The sequence below is a fragment of the Rattus rattus genome, chromosome 18 (genome assembly GCF_011064425.1).
Source record: "Rattus rattus isolate New Zealand chromosome 18, Rrattus_CSIRO_v1, whole genome shotgun sequence".
In the NCBI taxonomy this organism is placed as follows: Eukaryota; Metazoa; Chordata; class Mammalia; order Rodentia; family Muridae; genus Rattus; species Rattus rattus.
In genome coordinates this window covers 2600760-2622172 of record NC_046171.1, presented here as the reverse complement: position 1 = coordinate 2622172, position 21413 = coordinate 2600760, and the positions used below count along the sequence as shown (strand labels likewise).

Here is a 21413-nt window from a genome sequence, read left to right as displayed (position 1 = left end):
GTGAAGCTGTGTGGGGTAAGGTTTAAGGGCTTCCGCTTTAGCCCCCAGGAACAATGTTGGGACAGGGAACAGATGTGGGAGGGAAAGGAGACACCAGGTGTGAGTCCTTTGAACGCTTTGAGTTAGCAGGAACCTGCAGTTATCAAGGAACCTGAAGGGGGAGCCCACTACCTACTCAATGCCTGTAATTAGCCTTGCTTAGCCTGTGGCAGGGATCCTGTGGGAGCCGCCAGAGGGTGGAGAAGGCTGGCACATGGCTTCTACGGAGCCTGGGGCACACACACTCCAGTTGCAGTGTTTTATGAGAAGTACACCCCGCCAGTCCACACCCCCAGAGAAGCTGGAAAACAGTTCACAGAAGCGACATCGGAGGCTCTTTCACAAACACTCAACACGGGGATATTTATTTCCAACTGCAAAACAACTGAGAGAGGGAGGGAGATTGCCAGGTGGTGGGTACCAGCCCCAGCTGACTGGTTTTAATTAAGGCACGCCTGGTGGGTCTGTAGTCTTCTATCTTCTCCCTCTTACTCCTGGAGGTCTAACTGTTCTTCATCAAAGTTCGGGTTTCCTGGGAAGAAAAGAAAACACCAAAATCAGTCAATCAATCAATCAATCTTTGGTTGGGGATTTAGCTCAGTGGTAGAGCGCTTGCTTAGCAATCGCAAGGCCCTGAGTTCGGTCCTCAGCTCCAAAAAAAAAAAAAAAAAGAAAGAAAGAAAAAGAAAAAGAAAACACCAGAAGAGCATAAAAGTTAATGATGTAAACAAGCAAGCAAAAAAAAAAAAAAAAAAAAAAAAAAAAAAAAAAAAACCAAAAACAAAAAATGATTACAACATTTTAAGCGTTTAGCCCTTGCCAAACAAACCCTGTTTCCTGCAGGCACTCAGGTCCCTAAGACCAACTCCTGAGCTAAAGCTCCTCCCCTTTCTCAGAGACCAGCACCCTCAACACCATCACGACCTTTCTTCCTTCCACATTGATTTTTTTTTTTTTATTTTTGGGGGGATCCACATCTTCTACTGGACCCCCGCCCACCCATTCTCACTTGAGCAACCAACTTGAGGCTTATGCTTCTCAAAGGACCCTCTGTCACACCCACAGATCTGAAGATCCAGTCCGAAGGCCCACCATGTGTCAAGAAAGGATGCTCGAGGGAGCTGCAGCCTCCTCCCCGTAACTCCTCCTGAGTTCAGGTTGTGTGCCTTTTGTCTCTGCTTCTGTCTTTCCACTTACTTGGAGTTGACCCTTCCTAGAGATAGTTCCTGTTCTTGTCCCACCTCTCCGGGCAGCATCCCTAATACTCTATAGTGAAATTGTAGATGTGGGCAGATCTGGATGAGATCCCCACCTCTCCACCTGACACTGAGGGCTCCCGCAACCCAAAGCTGTATGCAAATGAGCAATGGAATTGTCGGGTTTTTAGGAACCCAAAGGAAGGATACAGGGCCGCTATTGCTCCAAGTGCCCACGGGACCCTGCAGGCATTGTACTCTGGAGGGCTCATTCTTACCCACTTAGGGAATGAGAGGATAAGGGTGAGCATTCCACCAGAGCCCGCTCAATGAATCCTGCAATATTCTTACACTGTTCACTTTAGCTATTGCCAGAAGAGCCAAGTCCATGTGTGCGCTCCTACCAGCCACATAGAAAATGAGTTTTGCCTGGTTTTGTTGTTTCAGATTAAAAAAAAAAAAAGGAAATATATTCATTCTTAATTTATAACCAAGATCTAGTTTTAAAGGGGCCCTGTGGTGGCTTGTATGAAAATGCCCCCTCATAGGCTCATAGTGAGTGGCATTATTAGGAGGTGTGGCCTTGTTGGAGGAAGTCACTGGGGGCAGGCTTTGAAGCTTCAGAAGCTCACACTGGACCCAGTATCTCTCTCTTGCTTCTGCCTTCCGATTCGGGTGTAGAACTCTTGGCTCCTTCTCCGGCACCATGTCTGCTTGTGTGTCACCATGCTTCCCTACACAATGCCAAGGGCTAAGTCTCTGAATAGTTTACCGGTCCCAATCAAACGTTTCCCTTTATAAGAGTTGCCATGGTCACAGTATCTCTTCACAGCAATAAAACCCCAACTAAAACAGTCCCTAAGTCCATGCCAGGGGAGCAGGCAGCCTTGGGTAGCCAGGCTGCCCCTAAGCTCTCTCCCTAAGAACAAGGTCAGATTTACCTCAGAAAGTGAGAGCCCCACCTGATCAAATCAAAGTAGCCCCTGTGGGGAAAGAGTTTTCAAAAGACTCCAAAGTCTCAGGTGGGATTCCTGCCCTCTGTGGATTACAGAGGTATAGGTTTACAGGTTGTCCCTCTAAACCAGTTTGACAGAACTATTCCCAGTCACATCTAGTTTTTTCCCTCTGGGGAGAGTGTTAAGGACCAGTCACACCAGGCCAGTTCCTGCCAAGGTCAGGCTCAAGTGCAGACAAGCTGGACTTCACATGAATCTACACTGGTCTCTCCAGGCTCCCTCTGATCCCTCAGACCAGCAGGAGGATAGCTCAGTAGAGGAGGAAGAAGCCTGTTCCTCCTAGGGTGCATAGCTGGACCCTCACACTAGCCCCGCCCACCCCGAGGGGGCATGTATTCTTACCCTGGTCTATGTCGTAACTGTTCTCCTGGCTCTCCTGCCTGAAGTCCATGTCTTCTTCGCCTGTCCTCGGCTCTGTGTCGGCCTCAAAACCTTCTGCCTGGATGTCATCTGAGGGCTCAGCGCCTGGGATGAAGACCGAATGAGATCACCAGGGAATATGGACGCAGGTCTGTGTGTCAAGTGACCCTTCTGGTCTACCCAGCAATGTCTCCTGTTCTTTCAAGCATGGCCTCCTTTCCCACGCCCAAGTTCCAGCCCAGGCCTGGCCATAAGATCACCCTGGCCTGTCACCTGACTTTCTCAGCAAGACCACTATAAAATGCATACAGAGAAATGCTACCTCGATCCTTCTTCCAATGGGGACATCTGGTACCATTTGCTATTGGCTGCCCAACCCAAGTCACGCCCAGAGCGGGGTGGTTCCAAGTGAATTCTGGCTATTGGAGAATCCCCCAGGGTTCCTAGGGCCTGCTTCATTTCTTTTTTTTTTTTTTTTTTCCGGAGCTGGGAACCGAACCCAGGGCCTTGTGCTTGCTAGGCAAGCGCTCTACCACTGAGCTGAGTCCCCAACCCCCTAGGGCCTGCTTCATATCAGGACATCTTTTCTGTATAGTTGATTTTTTGCTCTTTTCCACTACTTCCTGGGAGGTTCCCATCCCAAACCCTTCCCCTTGTAACGTCCTGCACCCAAACTGACCCACTGGCCATTTCCCAGAGTACCCCGATATACCAAGGCCTGTGGACAGGTGTGTATGGTGCTTGCCCTGACAACCCCAGGGCAACCCTGAGAGCAGCCGGGTGTTCCTTACCAGTAACTCCCTGGACTTCTTCCTGCCCTTGTCCCTCAGCAGGAGGATGCTCCTCGGAGAGGGTTGGAGTCCACAAGGCCAATTCTGTGATTTTGAGAGCTTTCCATTTTGGAACGATACTCACTAATGCCTCTTCCTCCTCCTCCTCTTCACCTCTTTCCTATTTTATGCCAAAAAAAATCACAAAGCTGTCGACATTGCCGTCACTTGGTCTGGAAGATTAAATGACAAGAGGGGAGAGGCAGACAGAATTCTGAACATCTGCTCAGTCGCTCAGAAATGAATTCTTCTATTTTCGTTCCCAGGGTTCTGAGTCCCTTCACCCATAGGGTGACACAAGTAATTCAAGGATGGGAGTGGCCAAGCCTGGCCTGCACCAGAGTTCCTCAGAAGGCTCTCTGAAGCACACATGCTTCTAACTCAGCCGGTTGGGACTAGAAACTAATAATTGGCATAGGTTCTGGGTCAGGATTGGAGACGAATCATTTGCATAGGATCCCAAGTGACCCAGAGCTGCTGAGCCAAGGACTATACTGGGAGAATAGCCCCTCTGCTCTGGCAATAGCTGACCTGCCCCAGATGGTGGGTGGCCCTTCCTTCAGCTGCTGGCAGTCCACAATTTATGGCTCATAACCTGGGTGCCTCCCACGGAAGTGACCCCTCCCATCAGCAAAGCCACAGAGCCAGAGCCCTAGGTTTCAGCCATCCCCCTATCCCACACCTGCTGCATGGCTCTGATTCGGGTGGCTCCCAGCTTCAGAGCTGTCACAGCACGGGTCACCTCCTGCTTCCTCGACAGTTGACCCTGAAGTCAACTCCCAATACGTGGTGTATGGGTGCCTCGGAGTTTTGAAGCTGATCTTTGTGTGATGATGTCAACTGTGCCCTACCCCCCAAAATGTGACCTTGTCCTAGCCCCCAGGACCTTAGAGCATGACCCTTTTGAAGATTAGGTGGTCCATGCAAAAAAGAGGTCATACTATCGGCAGTACTAAGGTATGCATTCCTCCCCTCCCCCCCCGCCCCCCTGGAGCTGAGGACAGCGGAACCCAGGGAACCCAGGGCCTTGCTGGGTTCTACCACTGAGCTAAATCCCCAACCCAGAGGTATGCATTCCTTTTGGGTAGCTGTGACAAGCCACATAAGGGACTGGCTTAAAAGAGGAAAGGGGTATTGGGCTCAAGATTTCAGAGGCTCGGACCATCATGGTGGAAGAAACAGGGATGGGAACAGACAGGAAAGGGCCAAGGGTGATGCAGCACCCTAAGATATCCCCCTGGTGATGGGTCCTCCAATTAGGTCCCACCTGCTACAGTTTCCAGTTTCCAGCCTTCACCTCTGGAGATGCAGGGGGTGGGGGTGGGGGTGGATGGATACTTTTCCTTTAAACCAGAACAATTGGTAACATTTGTGAATGTGTTAGGGAGACTCCCTTTAAGTGAAAAGAAAAAACGCTGAGGTTCTGCAGAAACCTTGGTGAGGGAGGGAAGAAGGGAGGGACGGAGGGAGGGAGAACATTCACGGAACTCTTATTTTAGCCACATTACTACTGTTCCGTTTTATTTTATTAATTACTATTGCCACCCCTCCTCTTATTGTGCCTGTTCATAGATTAAACTCTACGGTCTGATACTATCTACTGCGCCAGGAAAGGCAGTAGAGTCAGCTTATGATACAGTTCCAGCTCACTAGGAAGGGATGACTATGTAACTTCAGGGACCAAGGACAGAATGAAGGCACAGTTTGATACTTTCTCTGGCCAGGTTCAGCCGCCTCTAGTTGGGGCTGAGCTGCACCCTGTTCAGCTGAGGTATGGCTGGGTCCCCGCCCACTCTGTTGAATCCTGGCTTAGAAAGGCTCAACTTGCAACTTTCGGAGCAGCAGTTCTCAGTCCAGCAGTTACGACCTTTCAACACAGTCCCTCACGTTAATTATCTTCCTTGCTACTTCGTAACTGAAGTTTTGCTGCTGTTATGAATCATAAATGTAGACATCTGACTTGTAGGATAGCTGATATACGGCCTCTGTGAAAGTTTCCTTGGAGCACTGACTGCTCTTTCAGAGGTCCTGAGTACAAATCCCAGCAACCACATGGTGGCTCACAACCATCTGTAATGAGATCTGATGCCCTCTTCTGGTGTGTCTGAAAACAGCTACACTGTACTCATATAAGTAAAAATAAATAGATCTTTAAAAAAAAAAAGAAAGAAAGTTTCCTTGGGTTCCTAAAGGGTCTCGATCTCCAGCTTGAGAACTGAGGCTCTAAATGGTAGCCAAAACCTAAGCATGTTCACCCCGATCCCTTGGGCTTCCTCGCCCTTTCTCTAAAGCACCCCTTCCTTGTCATGGCGGACCCCTATGCCAGCTTAGCTCAAACTTTTGTTATTGTTTTGAGTTGTTTTTGTTTTTTTGTTATTTTCTTTCCTTCTTTCTTGCGTTCTCTGGGAAAATGACTGAGTTTACAGCTTGCCTGCCCTGAGGTAGTTTTTTGTTGTTGTTTTGTTTTATTATTTGTTTTATGTATACCAGTACACTGTAGCTGTCTTCAGACATACCAGATCCCATTACAGATGGTTATGAGCCACCATGTGGTTGCTGGGAATTGAACTCAGGAGCTGGGAATTGAACTCAGGACCTCTGGAAGAGCAGTCGGTGCTCTTAACTGCTGAGCCATCTCTCTAGCCCGTTTTTTTTTTTTTTTTTTTTGTTTTTGTTTTTTTTTAACTCTGATAAAATTGTCCTTAATCATTAAAAAAAATTCAAAACTTTTAACAGCAAGAATAAATAAGTCAAAGGCTCAAAGCTAGTACTAAGGCCAGGAAATTTTTACTAAACCTCATTACCCCCAGGCAACAGTCAGGCATTGACGCATCGGGAGCGCACACATGGACACCCCTTCCCACAATCCTTTACCTGAGGGACCAAAAATAATGATACTTGTGCCAGCCAGAGAAGGGCAACCTGCTATGAACATTCATTCTCTGTGTAGCAAAGGAACTTATTAACTAAGTAGATTTTAAGGGCAGGCCACCCCTTGTGACGTTAATAGCCACCTGACTTCAGTACAGATAGTTACAGTGGCGTTCAGATGCCATTCTGGGGCTCAACACCTGCCGGACCTACGGACCGTTGTGAAATGACATTGATCGCTCCGGCAGCTGGGCTGCCCAGTGGGATCAATGTGACCGAGCAGATATTTATTTCCCCCTTGGAAACGGAGGGGGAATGCGGGGGGGTGGGGTGGGGGGGGCATCGACTCACCACATCTGTGAGGCGGTATTCACCATGCTGTTCGCATCCCACATCAAATACGTACTTTCCCGGGCCCACAGGCTACGGGGGAGAAAGGAATTCAGCGCACTTTATTCCTCAGAAGTTCTTCTGAGCAGAAAGCACAAAACACTTCCCAAGCACCAAAGCCCGCCCGAAAGCCCGCCAGAAGGACCTCACTCGAGCAGAGTCCGAGAGGGGTTATGGAATGTTTTTGTCGACTGACAGCTAATGGAGGTGCTAAAAGGTTTTGGTTTTGCAGGCCCCAGCCTTGTTTTATTGCTTCATACAAGGAATGAGAAATAAATTCACTTGAGAACCTGTGATAAATCGGTGCCTGTGAGCAGACTCGCTAGAGAGGGGGGGCTGGCTACCAACGCTTTGGTATGTTTGCTGTAGCACTGGACTTAGTGCAAAGCTATTTAGTGGTGGGGGCAGGGTGCACATGTCATAGCATGTGCGGCGGTCAGAGGACATCTTGCAGGAATCCATTCTCTCCTTCCACCATGTGGGTCGTGGGTATCAAATTCAAGTTGGCAGGCTTGGCATAGGGTACCTTTACCCACTGATCCATTTTACTGGCACCCAGGAGATTTTTTTCTTTAAACAAAAACCTTGTCACAATTACACGCACTTGGACTCCACTTTGACTCAGAAACCCAATGTGAACCGCTCCTCAGATTTACAAATGCCCCTGTCACCAGCTGTCAGCCTGATGTTTGATTTCACCTTGCACCATGAATGATAACGCGCCTGACTCCGTTACTGATGTGGACCGTTGCCATGCCAACACGCTGTGTTTTGACACCGTGTCTCACTCCACAGTTCAGACTGGCTCAGAGCCGCTTTGCTCTTGGTCTCAGCGGAGTCTGTAGCCCCATCCCGCCACACTGGCTTTTCTAGTCATTGTGCTGCTTCTTATGAAATTAAATCTAATATTTTTTTTCTCTTTGCAAGTCTGTTGGGCTCTTTCCCTCGTTTCTGCACTGGCAGGCAGTCACCTAGTCACAATTTAAATATTCCTTCTAGAAAATACCTTTCTCCCTTTGCTGAAGGGCAAACCAATTTTACGACTCCCTAGCCCTTTTATAAAGTGGTAAAGAACGGGCTGGAGAGATGGCTCAGTGGTTAAGAGCACCCGACTACTCTTCCAGAGGTCATGAGTTCAATTCCCAGCAACCACATGGTGGCTCACAACCATCTGTAAAGAGATCTGATGCGGGTTGGGGATTTAGCTCAGAGGTAGAGCACTTGCCTAGGAAGCGCAAGGCCCTGGGTTCGGACCCCAGCTCCGAGAAAAAAAAAAAAAAAAAAAAAAAAAAAGATCTGATGCTCTCTTCTGGTGTATCTGAAGACAGCTACAGTGTACTTATATATAATAAATGAATAAATCTTTAAAAAAAAAAGTGGTGGGGTTGGGGATTTAGCTCAGTGGTAGAGCGCTTGCCTAGCAAAGCGCGAAGGCCTGGGTTAGGTCCCCAGCTCGAAAAAAAAAAAAAAAAAAAAAAAAGTGGTAAAGAACAAGGAAGACTTTTAAAATTACAACTCCTTGGCCGGGAGTTGACAGGAGTACATGTATCTTCTGTATCCCTCCCAGACTGTGCCCAGCGATGTGATTTGGGTTTTATCTAGTTATCTAGTTTCTCAGTTCCTTATTACCCCTCATTTCTTCATTCCTACCACAGGGATGGGAAACCATTTGAGAAAGAAACACTAACAAGTGCTAAGAGGGTGAAAGATGCTTGACCCCACCTGTAACCATGGAAACACAGTTGAGGGGGCGTGACTGCACATGAGATTGGTGGGGGTAGCCAAAGGATGTAGCTGATCAACCCAGTGTGAGGAGAACCTGGTGGAGACTTGGGTTCTGTTGTCGGTGAGGGTCGTGCAGCCTTTCAAGACAATGGGTGCTGTCTGGGGTGTTTCGAAGCGTCAGCCCTTGACACTCAGCCACCCCATTCATTACCTAGCCGCGATGGCGCACCCTGGTTGTCAACCTGACACACCTATGATGGAGGCCCCTCAACTAAAGAAGTGCCTACTTCATCAGATCGAACCGTGAACATGCGGGCTGTGCTCTTAGCGGTTAGTGGATGTAGGAGCGGTCGGAATCCACTGTGGGCAGAGCCACGCCCAGGCGGGGGTGGGGGGTGGGGCTATATAAGAAAGGTTAGGTAAGGTAAGCTTAGCTGGAGATCAAGGCGCTATGTAAGCCGTGTTCCTCCAGGTCAAGCTCCCCCTCTCCTTCAGTTCGTGAGCTGAATTCCTTCAAAGATGGACCATGACCTTTTAAGATGAAATAAATCTTTTCCTTCCCAAGTTGCATGTGGTCGTGGTGTTTAACCCACCACGGCAGAAAGGTAACTAGGACTCTAGTCTACGTAAGTGCATTTTAGCAACTACCAACTTAAGTATGAAGGTCTTAACCGGCTTCATTACGGAGGCGGGTACCACCTGTCTGTAAGACGGCCATTGTCTCCAGGTGAGGGGAGGGGAGGGAGGCAGTGTCGGAGAGGGTGGGGTTGGGGGCAGGGGACACGGAACCAAATGTAGATTAGGCCCATTCAAAGTTCCCTGCCCCTTGAGGGTCAGAGCCCAGGGGATGCCCTCACCCTGCACCCGGAAAATCTGCTGGGTGTGGATTCTGTTTCTCTGGGCAGATGGCTTGCTTGTGATGTAGAACTGAATGGCCCCCTGAGCCAGGGAAGGAACTCTGTCTAGACCGGGGGTGGGGAGGGGAGGGGTGGCTCCTCAGAATTTTATTCCACATGGTCAGATGTGCGGGATGATAGCAGATGTCTCTCTGTGTCCTGGTACCTCGGGAACTCCCAAAACTGATTCTGCGTAAGCTGACGTGTAAGTATGCGTGGTCCTGAGGTCCTGAGGGAGGGCCGAGAGAGGGGCAGCCATAGGGGACTGGGATCCTAGCACAAGACGCTTTATAATTTGGCTGTTCTTGCGTGGTTTGTGTAACTGTAAGCTTTTTTTTACACTTAACCGGCGGAGCGAAGCCTCCAGGTTTACTGTCTCATTTCAGGCCGGCTAGCCTAACATACTGACTTCTCCAACAGTTGGGTCTCAAGTCCTATAACACGTAAATGACCTGGAGCTTTCGGGCATGATGAAAGTAGGTAATTATACCCCACATTGGCTTCTATGCCAGTGCACTCAGCAAATTCCCTCTTTTAGGGAGTCTTCCTCCAGCCCAGCCCAACATTCCCAGGAATACCTGGGTAGAAGGCTCACAGTTATTGGTTTTCCCCTCGGCCAAAGCTGAGCCCACCAAATGGGCAGCGGGTCAAAACGTGGAGGTTCCCAGACCCAGGGTGCATAGAGCCCTCCCCAACCAGGAGAAGCAGGCTAGGCCTCTGGCATGAGGGGGAGCCCTGGGGTCCCTGTCCCATTCGACATGATTTACCAGAGGGCAGACAGCACACCCAGCCAATGGAAAATGCTCTGGTATCAAGGGCACTGGCCTTAAGAGACACACAAAGTGTTTCTGAGGCCCTGGGAAACAGGCCCAGCATTCTGCCTTCCACACACACCCCCTCCCCACCCCCTACACCCCGATCTGTGCTCTGTGAGCCTCAGACTAGCTCAGAATGGAGCACAGCCATCCTCTGCTGGTGGGAATGGAGGACTCCTCTGAGGGTTTAGTGTTGGCACACGGCACGCCGACTTACGTTTTTGTTTATGAACTTGCCCTGGTACCTGTGATTCAGGTGGATGAGCTCGGCGGCACCCTCCTGCTGCCCGTGCACCCAGGTACCGACGTACTTACTGCCGGTCTCCGCGTAGAAGTAGGTGCCTTGCCCGTGCCTGGTGAAGACAAGACAAGGCCACTTGGTCACTGTCCGGGTTGGAGAACTGACCTTAGGACAGACGGGGAGCTAAGTAGAGGCCAGCTCACGGGCATCGAGTTTCCCTCAGAGGCTTGGCATGCCGCCCACACATGGGACATTAAGAGACGTATGGGGCTAGCATCATCTAACCCACAGAGGCCAACTGTCTGCGCACAAACTGCTTTCCCCATGCAAATGCAGGGCTGTTTGATCTCCCCTAGATTGGCCCTCTGTGTCTTCACTCCCTGGGGCTTCTGGACAGAGGATCCCACTGATGGGACATGGAAATGCCCCCTCTCCCCTTCTCGACAGTACCTACACACCTTCCCTACAGCATGGAACCTTCTTAAGTGGATATCGTCCTGTGCTTACACAGATGGACCCCCAAGACTGCAGGAAGAAGCCAAACCTTTGATGATTGAACCACTCCCCTGTGTAGGTGTCATTATTGACGTAGTAGTAAACGCCATGGCCATGCCTCTGGTCGTCAGCCCACTCCCCTACAAAGGACAACACACACTCATTAAAAGTGAGTTGGAAAGAACAGACCGATGTCGCCGCCCCTGCTAGCCTAGCGGTAGCCAAGCTTCGGAACCATAAGGGCTGCCTCTCTCCTGACTTCCTGCCTCTGCACCCCTTCCTCTTGTGCCAGCTGGCTAAGGTGGGTCCAGTTAGGGGTTCAGGGTCACAGATCTGGAGGGTGGACGCGCGTCATGTGAACTCCTAGTGTCTTCATTGTTTCACAGGCTGATGGGCACAGGATGATTCAAACAAGCTTGTCTGATCCACTGTAGGGATCCCAGACACATTCCATCAGCCTCAGAGGCGCCTTCACTGTCTCCCACCTGGGCACTTGGTTCCAAGGCTGCCCTTCTTGCCTGCTCCTTCAGTCTACCTCACACATTCCTTCTTGTGACCTGGGTGACCCTGCCCATGCCCCTCCATGTGGTGGCTCCTGATAATCCCTCATGCATCGACACGTGTCATTGGGAAAAGAGCAAGAAACGAGGAACGAGACATTATGACGAGGTCGGCGGCAACAAACCGTGCTGTCAGTCACATGGGGATTTGAAATCGGTCTCTCAAAAACTCCTCAACTCTCACAGCTCACACAGGGAAGAAACCAACCAGTGGATTCCCGAGGCAGACATTCCCTAAAACGTCACATATGAGCAATGGCAAACCAGCATCGGGATGGAACTTTCTAGAATACCGCTTTCTAGACTACTACCCCGTAGAACTTTCTAGAATGGAAGTACAAATAATTAAAAACTAACTGAGATCATTTGGTTTAAAGAGAAAAGAGGCCATTCCATCTTCTATTGTCTCTACAGAAAACGATGCATGCTGTCTTTATACAGAAAGAATATTGGCTAACACGGGCGGAAGTCGCCTGCCTGGAGTGTGGGAGGCCTCAGATTCAATCCCAGCGCAGCAGAAAAGCCAAAACAGTGGTGAAGGAAAGCTGTCCTAGAATTCTACAAGGATGTCAGTCATTAATTAAAAATATATACCTTTTTTTAAATTTAAAATTGGTTTATTTCAATTTGCCATGACAAATAAAAATGCACCTTTACAGCAACTTTCTATCCTTTTCCTTAAAGAGGAGCCTAGAATGTGTGCAAACTTCTGGCTTACACAAACACTAGAACCATTTGCACGCACACTATGCTAACAAAATGTTAATTACCCGAACTGCTGTTTCCATGACCAAACCTCAAAGTTTATCCAAAAAATGGGGATTCTATAGAACTTTCCTCACTTCTCCCATTTCACCTTAACGACGACAACATTCTGGCTGCCTCGTGAGCTGGGAGAACGGCTGTACAAAGGGACAGCGTGCATCTCCCATGAGCTTCCGCCAGATGAAGACAGAAGCCAACAAGGGTGTGGTCCGCAGCTGGGGGCAGAGGCAAGAACAGGCCCTCAAAGGTGAATGACAAGCTCAGCACAGACATTCAAACACGGAGAGATGGGGACCATGACTGCTACAGGTTCAGAAGGCACTAGGTCTCACGATAAGATGTGAGACAGGGACACATGGGAAATCCCAAAATTAAGGTACTTCACTAAAATATACATTTGGTGCCAGGTGTGAAGTGACCATGAGACCAGGTGTGTAGTGACCAGGTGTGAAGTGACCATGAGACCAGGTGTGTAGTGACCAGGTGTGAAGTGACCATGAGACCAGGTGTGTAGTGACCAGGTGTGAAGTGACCATGAGACCAGGTGTGTAGTGACCAGGTGTGAAGTGACCATGAGACCAGGTGTGTAGTGACCAGGTGTGTAGTGACCATGAGACCAGGTGTGTAGTGACCATGAGACCAGGTGTGTAGTGACCAGGTGTGTAGTGACCCTGAGACCAGGTATGTAGTGGCCAGGTGTGTAGTGACCAGGTGTGAAGTGACCACGAGACCAGATGTGAAGTGACCATGAGACCAGGTGTGTAGTGACCATGAGACCAGATGTGAAGTGACCATGAGACCAGGTGTGTAGTGACCCTGAGACCAGGTATGTAGTGGCCAGGTGTGTAGTGACCAGGTGTGAAGTGACCATGAGACCAAGTGTGTAGTGACCAGGTGTAAAGTGACCACGAGACCAGATGTGAAGTGACCATGAGACCAGGTGTGTAGTGACCATGAGACCAGATGTGAAGTGACCATGAGACCAGGTGTGTAGTGACCCTGAGACCAGGTATGTAGTGGCCAGGTGTGTAGTACCCATGAGACCAGGTATGTAGGGACCATGAGACTAGATGTGAAGTGACCATGAGACCAGGTATGTAGTGACCATGAGTCTAGGTGTGTAGTAACCATGTACAAAGATCTAATGGGCATTTGGTGGCAGCGTTGTGGCTGTGTCTGCAGCACCCGCCAGGTTCTGTGGTAGAATATTCCCATTGAGGCCAATTTGGAGCTGTTTATGGAGCTGCAAGAAGTGCAAAATTGGCTTCTGTGAGCTACTTGGAGCGGCTCCAGCACGCCCTGGGACTAAGTGGCAACAACCGGAAGTTACTTCATCTGCCCCCCACACACACACCGAAAAAAGACTATAACAAAACAAACAAAAAACAAACAAACAAGAAAAAAACGAGCCCATCTCTCTCTTCCTGACCTTGGAAACTGGGCTCAAGGCTGGCGAGACAAGAAAAATGTGTGCTCTGCAGAGTCTTTCCAAAAGTGAAAGAGGACATTTAAACCGCAAACACACCAGATTTCTGGTCGGTGAGGACCGGAGAGCACATGCCACACCCCTTGAGAAACTTGTGGGAGGCTCCGCCCAGCCCAGGAAACCCTGTGCAATGGGGCGGGGCTTCTCAGAGGAAGATGGCCTATTCCTGCTGCAGGTTTCAACCACCAGGAGTCAAGGTTCCTGAATGGCATTTGGATGGAAACATTCCTGCTTTAAATTTGCACGTAACTTTTTTTTTCTTTTGAAAAATTCTGAACAGTTCTCGCCTATTCCCACCACTCCTGGTCTCGTCACTGGAGCATTAAAGGGAGGGAATTACTATCTCAAAATCCCCTGAGTGAGATTTGAGGAGGGTTTGGGTTGGGAAGGCATTGCGTGACCAGCTTCATAGGAACAGAAGCTCCTCAGCGTCGGACCCCTCTGGAACTCACGCTGCGCACCCTTTCATCCGACTGTTCATCGGCGTGGTTTGTAGCATCCTTTAAAACGAACAACAGTTTCCAAGAGTTCTGCAAGCTGTAAGCGGGGACCATCATCAGACCCGAGACAGGGTTAGGAGAACACCTAGTTGGCACTGAGCTGGACAGAAGTGTCAAGTACCCTAGAAACATCCACCATGACCTCTGCATCTGAGTTTGGGGGCGGGGTGGGGGTGGGGTGTCTCATAAGGACAAGTCTTCTTGAGGCTCCTGTAGCTGGTGCCATGAACTGCTGACTTCTTGGAAAGCCGTTGCCTGCAGAGCCGGAGAACGGCTTGGTGTGGACACCCACACTTGAGCTCACAAGTCTTATGAATAGACTTTTCTCTTTGGTTGGTTCATCTCCATGTTATGAATTCCTGATGTGCTGGGCAGTGGCCATGTCTTTAATCCCAGCACTTGAGAGACAGATGCAGAGGCAGGTGGATCACTGTGAGTTTCTGGCCAGCCTGGTCTAGAAGGGAGTTCCAGGAGAGCCAAGACTACACAGAGAAACCCTGGAGAGGGGGAGCCAGAGGGGGAAGGGAGGAGGGAGAGGGAAAAGGGAGGGGGTGGAGAGAGAGACACAGAGACAGAGACAGACTAAGAAAAAGACTGAGTTCCTAATATCTCTCCCTTGGGCTGAGACCGTTCCCACACTTGGGGATGTCTTATAGCAGAGCACCTCCTTTTCACCTAATCTTCATGCCTAAGTCTATATTAAAATATCTTGAATAAAACACCCAACTCTGTTTCAAAAAAAAAAAAAAAAAAGAATTCCCAAACCCCTCCCCGCCCTTAATATACTTTATGTGTAACCTAAATTGTATTAACGTCTACACTAAGATCAAAAGTGACAACAAAATTATGCTCACAGGGATCTGGGGAGAATTAAATTAAGCCCTAAATCAAATTGTTCAAAGCTCATTAAAAAAGCAGATGGCGCTTCTGGTTGACCAAGCCTGCTAAGGTTTAGGAAGAACAGTTTAAGTTCCATATCTATAATACAGAGGGCAGGAATCCCTCTACCCCATCTCACAGTCTGGCAGAATTCTCTTACTTTACTATCTGTTCTTTTTAGGTTTTGTTTTATCTTTGTTTAACTGCTATGGTTCGGCTAGGTGTCTCCCAAAGGCCGTGTGTTGGCTTGGTCCTCAGCCATAGTACTATTGGGAGGTGTGGAATCTTTGAACGATAGAAGCTGGTGGAAGCAGTCAGGTCACCAGGGACATGCCCATCCCCACTCCCACTGTTGCCTGGCTACCATGAGGCGAGCAGCTGGGTCTATCAAAGAAAGACTTCCCCCACGATGCTCTCTGCCTTGTTGCAGGCCTAAATGCAACATGGCCAAATCTATGGGCTGAAATCAGGTGCTGAAGAGACCGTCCAGAGGTTCAGAGCCCTTGCTGCTCTCGCAGAGAACCCAATTCAGTTTCCCCAAACCCAGAACCATCTATGACTCCAGTGCCAGAGGCTCCAATGCCCTCTTCTGGCTTCTGTGGACATTTTATTGTGAACACATTTCACTGGCATACATGCAGGTAAAATCCCCATGCATGTAAAACGCCCACACACATAAAATTAAAAAAAAAAGTCTTAAAACCTCTGAAATCAAATTATGCCTTCCTTTCCTTGAAGATGAATACATCAGGTGCTAGTGGTGGGAATATGGCTGGCAACTTAAGAATACGTCACCCTCATTAGAAAGTGATGTTGTCACATCAGGTGCATCATGGTCCGTGCCAAGAAGAGCTTCCTTCCCTCAAGGCAAAGTTTATAGGAATTACACACTTATCAATCTATTCCATCTGCACACTACCAGCAAGAGAGCTGAGACAAGAGAGGGGATGCGAAGAGGCACACCGGCTGTCCCCTAGTCAAAGGCTGAAGGCACAGATCTTTTTGGAAATCAGGCGGAAACCAGAAAACCCTTTTCAGAGATTGGAGGAACCGCCGGTCAGGGGGTAGAGAAAAACCCAGACACTTCCTGCCTTCTCCCTTCCTGGCTCTGGGATTAGACTTGGACCCACCAGGCGGCAGCCGTACATAGGGCCCAGAAGGTCTCAGAAATAAGAGTCTTCCTGAGGCACAGCATGGGAGACTGGCAAAGATATCCTAGTAAAGCAAAATGCCCAGATGAAGAGAACCACCTCCCCCCCAAGGTCTAAAGAAACATGATCATCAGAAGAGGGATTGGACAAAACCAGAAAACAACAAAGACCCCTTCAGAGGGAGGACGTGACAGGCTGTCATGGACCCAAGCCTCACCCAGAGTCTGTGCCCAACCAGGGAGGCTCCTTCACTTACTCCAAGTCTCTGGCTCGCAGGAGGGCACGTGCTACCTACAGGACCAGCCGTGTGGGTTGCTTAATCAGAGGTTTGGTTACTTAAAAGACAACCTAGCCTCTGTGACAATATTAGGAAGGAGAACAATTTGTTTCATTGACTGGTAGGTCCAGTGAACTTGACACGTTCTTGTATGCCTTGTATGCTTTAGTACCGTGAACAGACAAGTTCAACAGTAAATACAGCCTGTACAGGGGAACAAGAACAAGAACCAGAAAAGGCTTCGCCTTACCTTCATATCTGGACCCATCTGGATAGACAAAGGTACCTTGTCCATGCTTCTTATTTTTAACATAGTCGCCAACGTACCGGGCCCCATTCTTAAATTTGTAGGTGCCCTGAAACACATCAACGATACAGTGCACACCGGTCCTGAGTCTCACATGCACTAAGACGATATTTAATTGAGGAAACCACTTCCCTCTGTCACCTTTTCTGACCTGGCCATGTCTTTTTCCAGACTCATAGTTTCCTTCATATGTGTCCCCGTTGGGCAACCGTGCCTTCCCACGTCCGTGCCGCTCTCCCAGTTCATTGCGCTCTCCTTCGTATTCCTGGGCAAAAGAAATCAAGCTAATTGCGGCTGCTGTTCCAAGCACATGCCAAGCAGTTTACAGCTGTTGTCCCACTGAAGTCTTCCAACCTTGGGCACTGTGTGCTCCTGTGACGTTGCATACTGGAGAGGCAGGTAACCAAGCGTTGTGGGCGGAGCCCTGGTCTAAGGTCTCACAGTTAGTGTGGGTATCCATGGTGGGAGCCTCACTCCCTTCAAGCATCTGAGAGAGTGTGATTCATTATGCTAATCCTGACACTGTAAACACAACCAATCCTAGGGATACATGTAGAGAACACGTGCAGGTGAAACAGGTCCCCAGCCTGCACAGACACCTCCCAGGTCACTTTCTCCAGCCATTCAGGACTTAAAGAGCAAGTGCCCTCCATGGGTTTCCTAGACTGACCGCTGTCTGCAGACAAATTGGACCCAGAGACTAGAAAGATGGCTCAGTGGGTAAGAACGCCGGCTGGTCTTGCAGAGAACCCAAATGGAGTTCCCGGCATCCAAGGCATCCAAACGATAGCTCACAGTCAGCTGTAACTCCAGTTCCAGAGGACTCGGTGCCCTCTCTTGGCCTCCTCAGTCACTACATGCATGTGATACACAGATATACATGCAGGGGAAGAAACATCCATACACCCAAAATAAAAGAAGTTAATATTTTTAAAAACCCAAAAATTAAAAGTAACTAACCCAATCTGAAATTTCTATAAAGCTATCTTATAAGTAGATTAGAATGGGGATGGATCTCAGTAGTAGTAATACTGCCTACCCAGCACGTACAAGACCCTGGGTTTCACCCCTTCACACACACACACACACACACACACACACACACACACACACACACACACACAGACCGAGAGACAGAGACAGACACACATAGACACACAAACACACACACAGAGACAGATAGAGACAGACACATAAGCACACACACACAAATGTACACACACACACACAAAAAGAGAGAAACACATATAGGCACACAGAGAGACCGAGACAAACACACAAATGCACACACACACACACACACACACACACACACACACACACGACTTTTGCAAGTAGTACCACTTGTACGGGCTGAACCAGGATTGCAGGATCACTTGAGCCATGGGGTTGAAGGGCACATCGGGGTCCCAGAGCAGATCCCTGCCCCCCACTCTAAAATCAAGGGAATAAAAAAGTAATACAAGCTTGCACTTCTCCCCTCCCCCTCCCCCCTATACTTTTCAAGGTGAATGTTCTCTGACTCACGCACATGGATGTAGTGCATATAACATAACATAACTAAAATGGCCGGAGCATTCAGTAACGATGCAGCATGGCTAGCTTATAACGTCTTGCTGCAAACTTTCAACATACACAATAACATGACATATTATTACATTTCAGTTGTCCCTTATAAGCTCATATATCTACACACCGATTCCCTGCTTGGTGGTACTGTGTGGGGAAGCTGCGGAACCTTGGGGAGGCTGCGGAACCTTTGGGAGGTAGAGGCTTGCTGGAGGAAGGTACATCACTAGGGACGGACTTTTGAGTGTTTGTTGTCTCACACCACTTCCCGTCTGCGCTCTCTGCTTGCATCTGAAGATGTCAGCCCTCAACTTCCTGTTCCTGCCGCCATGTCTGCCCCTTTGCCTGCCTCCTCACTATGACAGACTCCTACCCTCCTGGAACCGTAAGTCCAAATAAACTCTTCCTTCCACGAGCCATGGTGCCTGGTCACAGTACTAGAAAAGTTATTAAAACCCACACCGTACAGAGTCCCTGCTCCCATCCTGGAGATCTCCCGCTATGGCCAACACTGAGTCACAGAAGTGGACCCCTGTACTCATCTCAGGGACCTCCCAGTATGCCCAACATGGACTGAGCTGTCTGGATGACAACAGAGAAATTCTTTAAGTTGACCTAAAGGTGGTTTGATGCCATAACTATAAGCTTAGACACGTTACGGGTCAGTAGGAGCCGGCAGGGAACAAACGGGAAACCCTGATGACCGGACTGTGTGAATTGAATATCTGCAGAAACAGACTGTAAATTAGTGACCTCCATCTGTGTGTGTGTGTATGTGTGTATTATGTGGTGTGTTGTGTGTAGTGTATGTGTGGTATGTGTAGTATGTGTGGTGTGTAGTGTGTGTGGTGTGTGGTGTTTAGTATATATGGTATGTGTGTGTAGTATGTGGTGTGTAGTGTGTGTGGTGTGTAGTATGTGTGGTGTGGTGATATGTGTGTGGTTTGTAGTTTGTGTGGTCTGTGTAGTGTGTAGTATATGTGGTGTGTGTGGTGTGTAGTGTGTGTGTGGTGTATGTGGTGTGTGTGATGTGTGTGATGTGTGTGGTGTGTAATGTGTAATGTGTGTGGTGTATGTGGTGTGTAATGTGTGTGGTGTGGTATGTAGGGTGTGTGTGTAGTGTGTAGTGTGTGTGGTGTGGGTGTTGTGTAGTATGTGTGGTGTGTAGTGTGTGTGGTGTTTGTGTGTGGTGTGTAGTGTGGTGTGTGTGGTGTGTTTTTATGTGTGTGTGTGTGTGTATGTATGTGTGGTGTGTGTTTTGTGTGTGTGTGGTATATAGTATGTGTGGTGTGTAGTGTGTGTGGTGTTAGTGTGTGGTGTGTGTGTGTGTGTGGTGTTAGTGTGTGGTGTGTAGTATATGTGGTGTGTGGTGTGTGTGTGTGTGCGTGCGTGTATTCATTCAGTAAGGTGGATATGTCCATGTGGGTGTTTGCTCATGTGAATGTTCATGCTCATCTATAGGGGCCAGAGATTGACATGTAATGTCTTCTTCAAGTCTCTCCACCTTATTTTTTGAAACTGGCTCTCTCACTGAAGCTGGAGCTAGGCTGGCCAGCCAGCAGCGCCAGGGATCCTCCTGTACCGGGCTTTTTACACAGTGGTACCTGAACTCAGGCCCTCGTGCTGTTCAGCAAGCACTTTACTGACTGAGCCATCTTCCCTGGGGGAACTTTTACAAGTAGAACCCTAAGAAACCAGTGAGGAGATCTGCCAGATTGGAAAGGAGGCAGCTAAGCCGGGATGCATGTTGCAATCTCAGATGCAATACCAGCCTCCAGCTAATGGCATGGAGACCTTGAGGTCTAGATGTTGCACTTGAGAATGTCCTGCTTCTTTGCACTAGCTCCTGGGAGCACAGGACTCCCAGGCATTGTGGCACCTTCACACTGACCAGGCTGCTCCAGCACATAGATGAAGAAGCTAAGACAGGATGCCCAGGGCCTGCAAAGAGGTCTGAGCGGGTACCAACAGTACAGAGCAGGGACTGGGTTCTTCAGTTGATGCTCAAAGTCCTTTGCTCACACACAGTGGGCCTATCCCCCACTCTGTGAGCCAGGGCGTGGTTATCCTCTGGTTTAAGGATAAACAGCCGGCCCACAATGCACTCACGTAGGAGCACATGGCTGTGGGTCCTTTGCCTCCCCTCTGCTGTCTACACTAGAGAAGTGATTCCAATGACTTGGGATGGTTCCGAGAAACTGATTCCAAACCCACATGGTGAGATCTTGAGAGCCCGGGGCACCTCAGCCCGTGCGGGAGTTGTCAGGAAGCAACCCTTACTCACGCCCTCTGCTTAGAAATCTTCGCCTTTAATGGGAGGCGGGATGGGAGCGGGGAAGGGGGGGTGGAAACAAGACGTCACGGCGTTTCACCTTTCAGAGCGACTTCCTGGACGCAGCGCCGCCACTGTGGCCGGCGTGGTCCTGTCCCCAGCCTCTCGGCCCTCTGATCCCCACGCCTCCTGCTCCGGAGCTGCGGCGCACCCCAGAAGTCCCTCCCTGGTCAGGAGCTCTCACCCCAAGATCGTTCTCTCCCTCCTCCTCTAACTCCTCAGAGCCCAGGTCCGACATGATCTGGTCTCAGACAGGATCTCCGGAGCAGCGTCTCTATCAAGCAGGTACCAGCCACCCCCACCCGCGTCCCGCGTCGTCATGGAGACGCTGCCCGCCCCACTTGGCTCTCTGCCTGGAAGGGTGGCGGGAAAGGGCCGCAAGAGAAGCGTGGGAGGAGCCAAGGGCTGGAATAGTGTCCTAGCAACTGGAAGGGTATCTCTGCCAATCGGCGCCCGGGACGAGGGGGGCGGGGCCTTGGCAGATCTGACCGTCTAACCTGAGCTGTGTCACCGGCCTCTGGAATGTCCTTAGTGATCTGGTTTGTGGGCTCTACAAGGAACCACCTAAAAAGCGGATCCCCATTGGGTGCATCTCAACTCTGGGCCTTGTCTTTCAGTCCCTTGGGTCCTCCGTGGATGCTGCAAGGACCCTCCCAGGTCCTGAGGTGTTTGTGGTCTCTAGATGACGGGAACTTTTCTGTTTCCTGTCAACA

At 49.5% G+C, this 21413-nt stretch overlaps 1 protein-coding gene across 1 annotated transcript; it reads right to left on the bottom strand.

The window, feature by feature from the left end:
- Positions 1-527: 527 nt before the first annotated feature.
- Positions 528-21009, bottom strand: Rsph1 (radial spoke head component 1). The gene is made up of 9 exons (XM_032889189.1): positions 20885-21009; positions 16951-17064; positions 16743-16848; positions 10924-11014; positions 10356-10491; positions 6664-6735; positions 3403-3562; positions 2594-2716; positions 528-571 (listed from the first exon to the last, which is right to left on the bottom strand). Exons 1-9 carry the CDS (start codon positions 20936-20938, stop codon positions 528-530), a joined length of 900 nt encoding a protein of 299 aa, XP_032745080.1. The 5' UTR covers positions 20939-21009.
- Between the last annotated feature and the right edge of the window lie 404 nt (positions 21010-21413).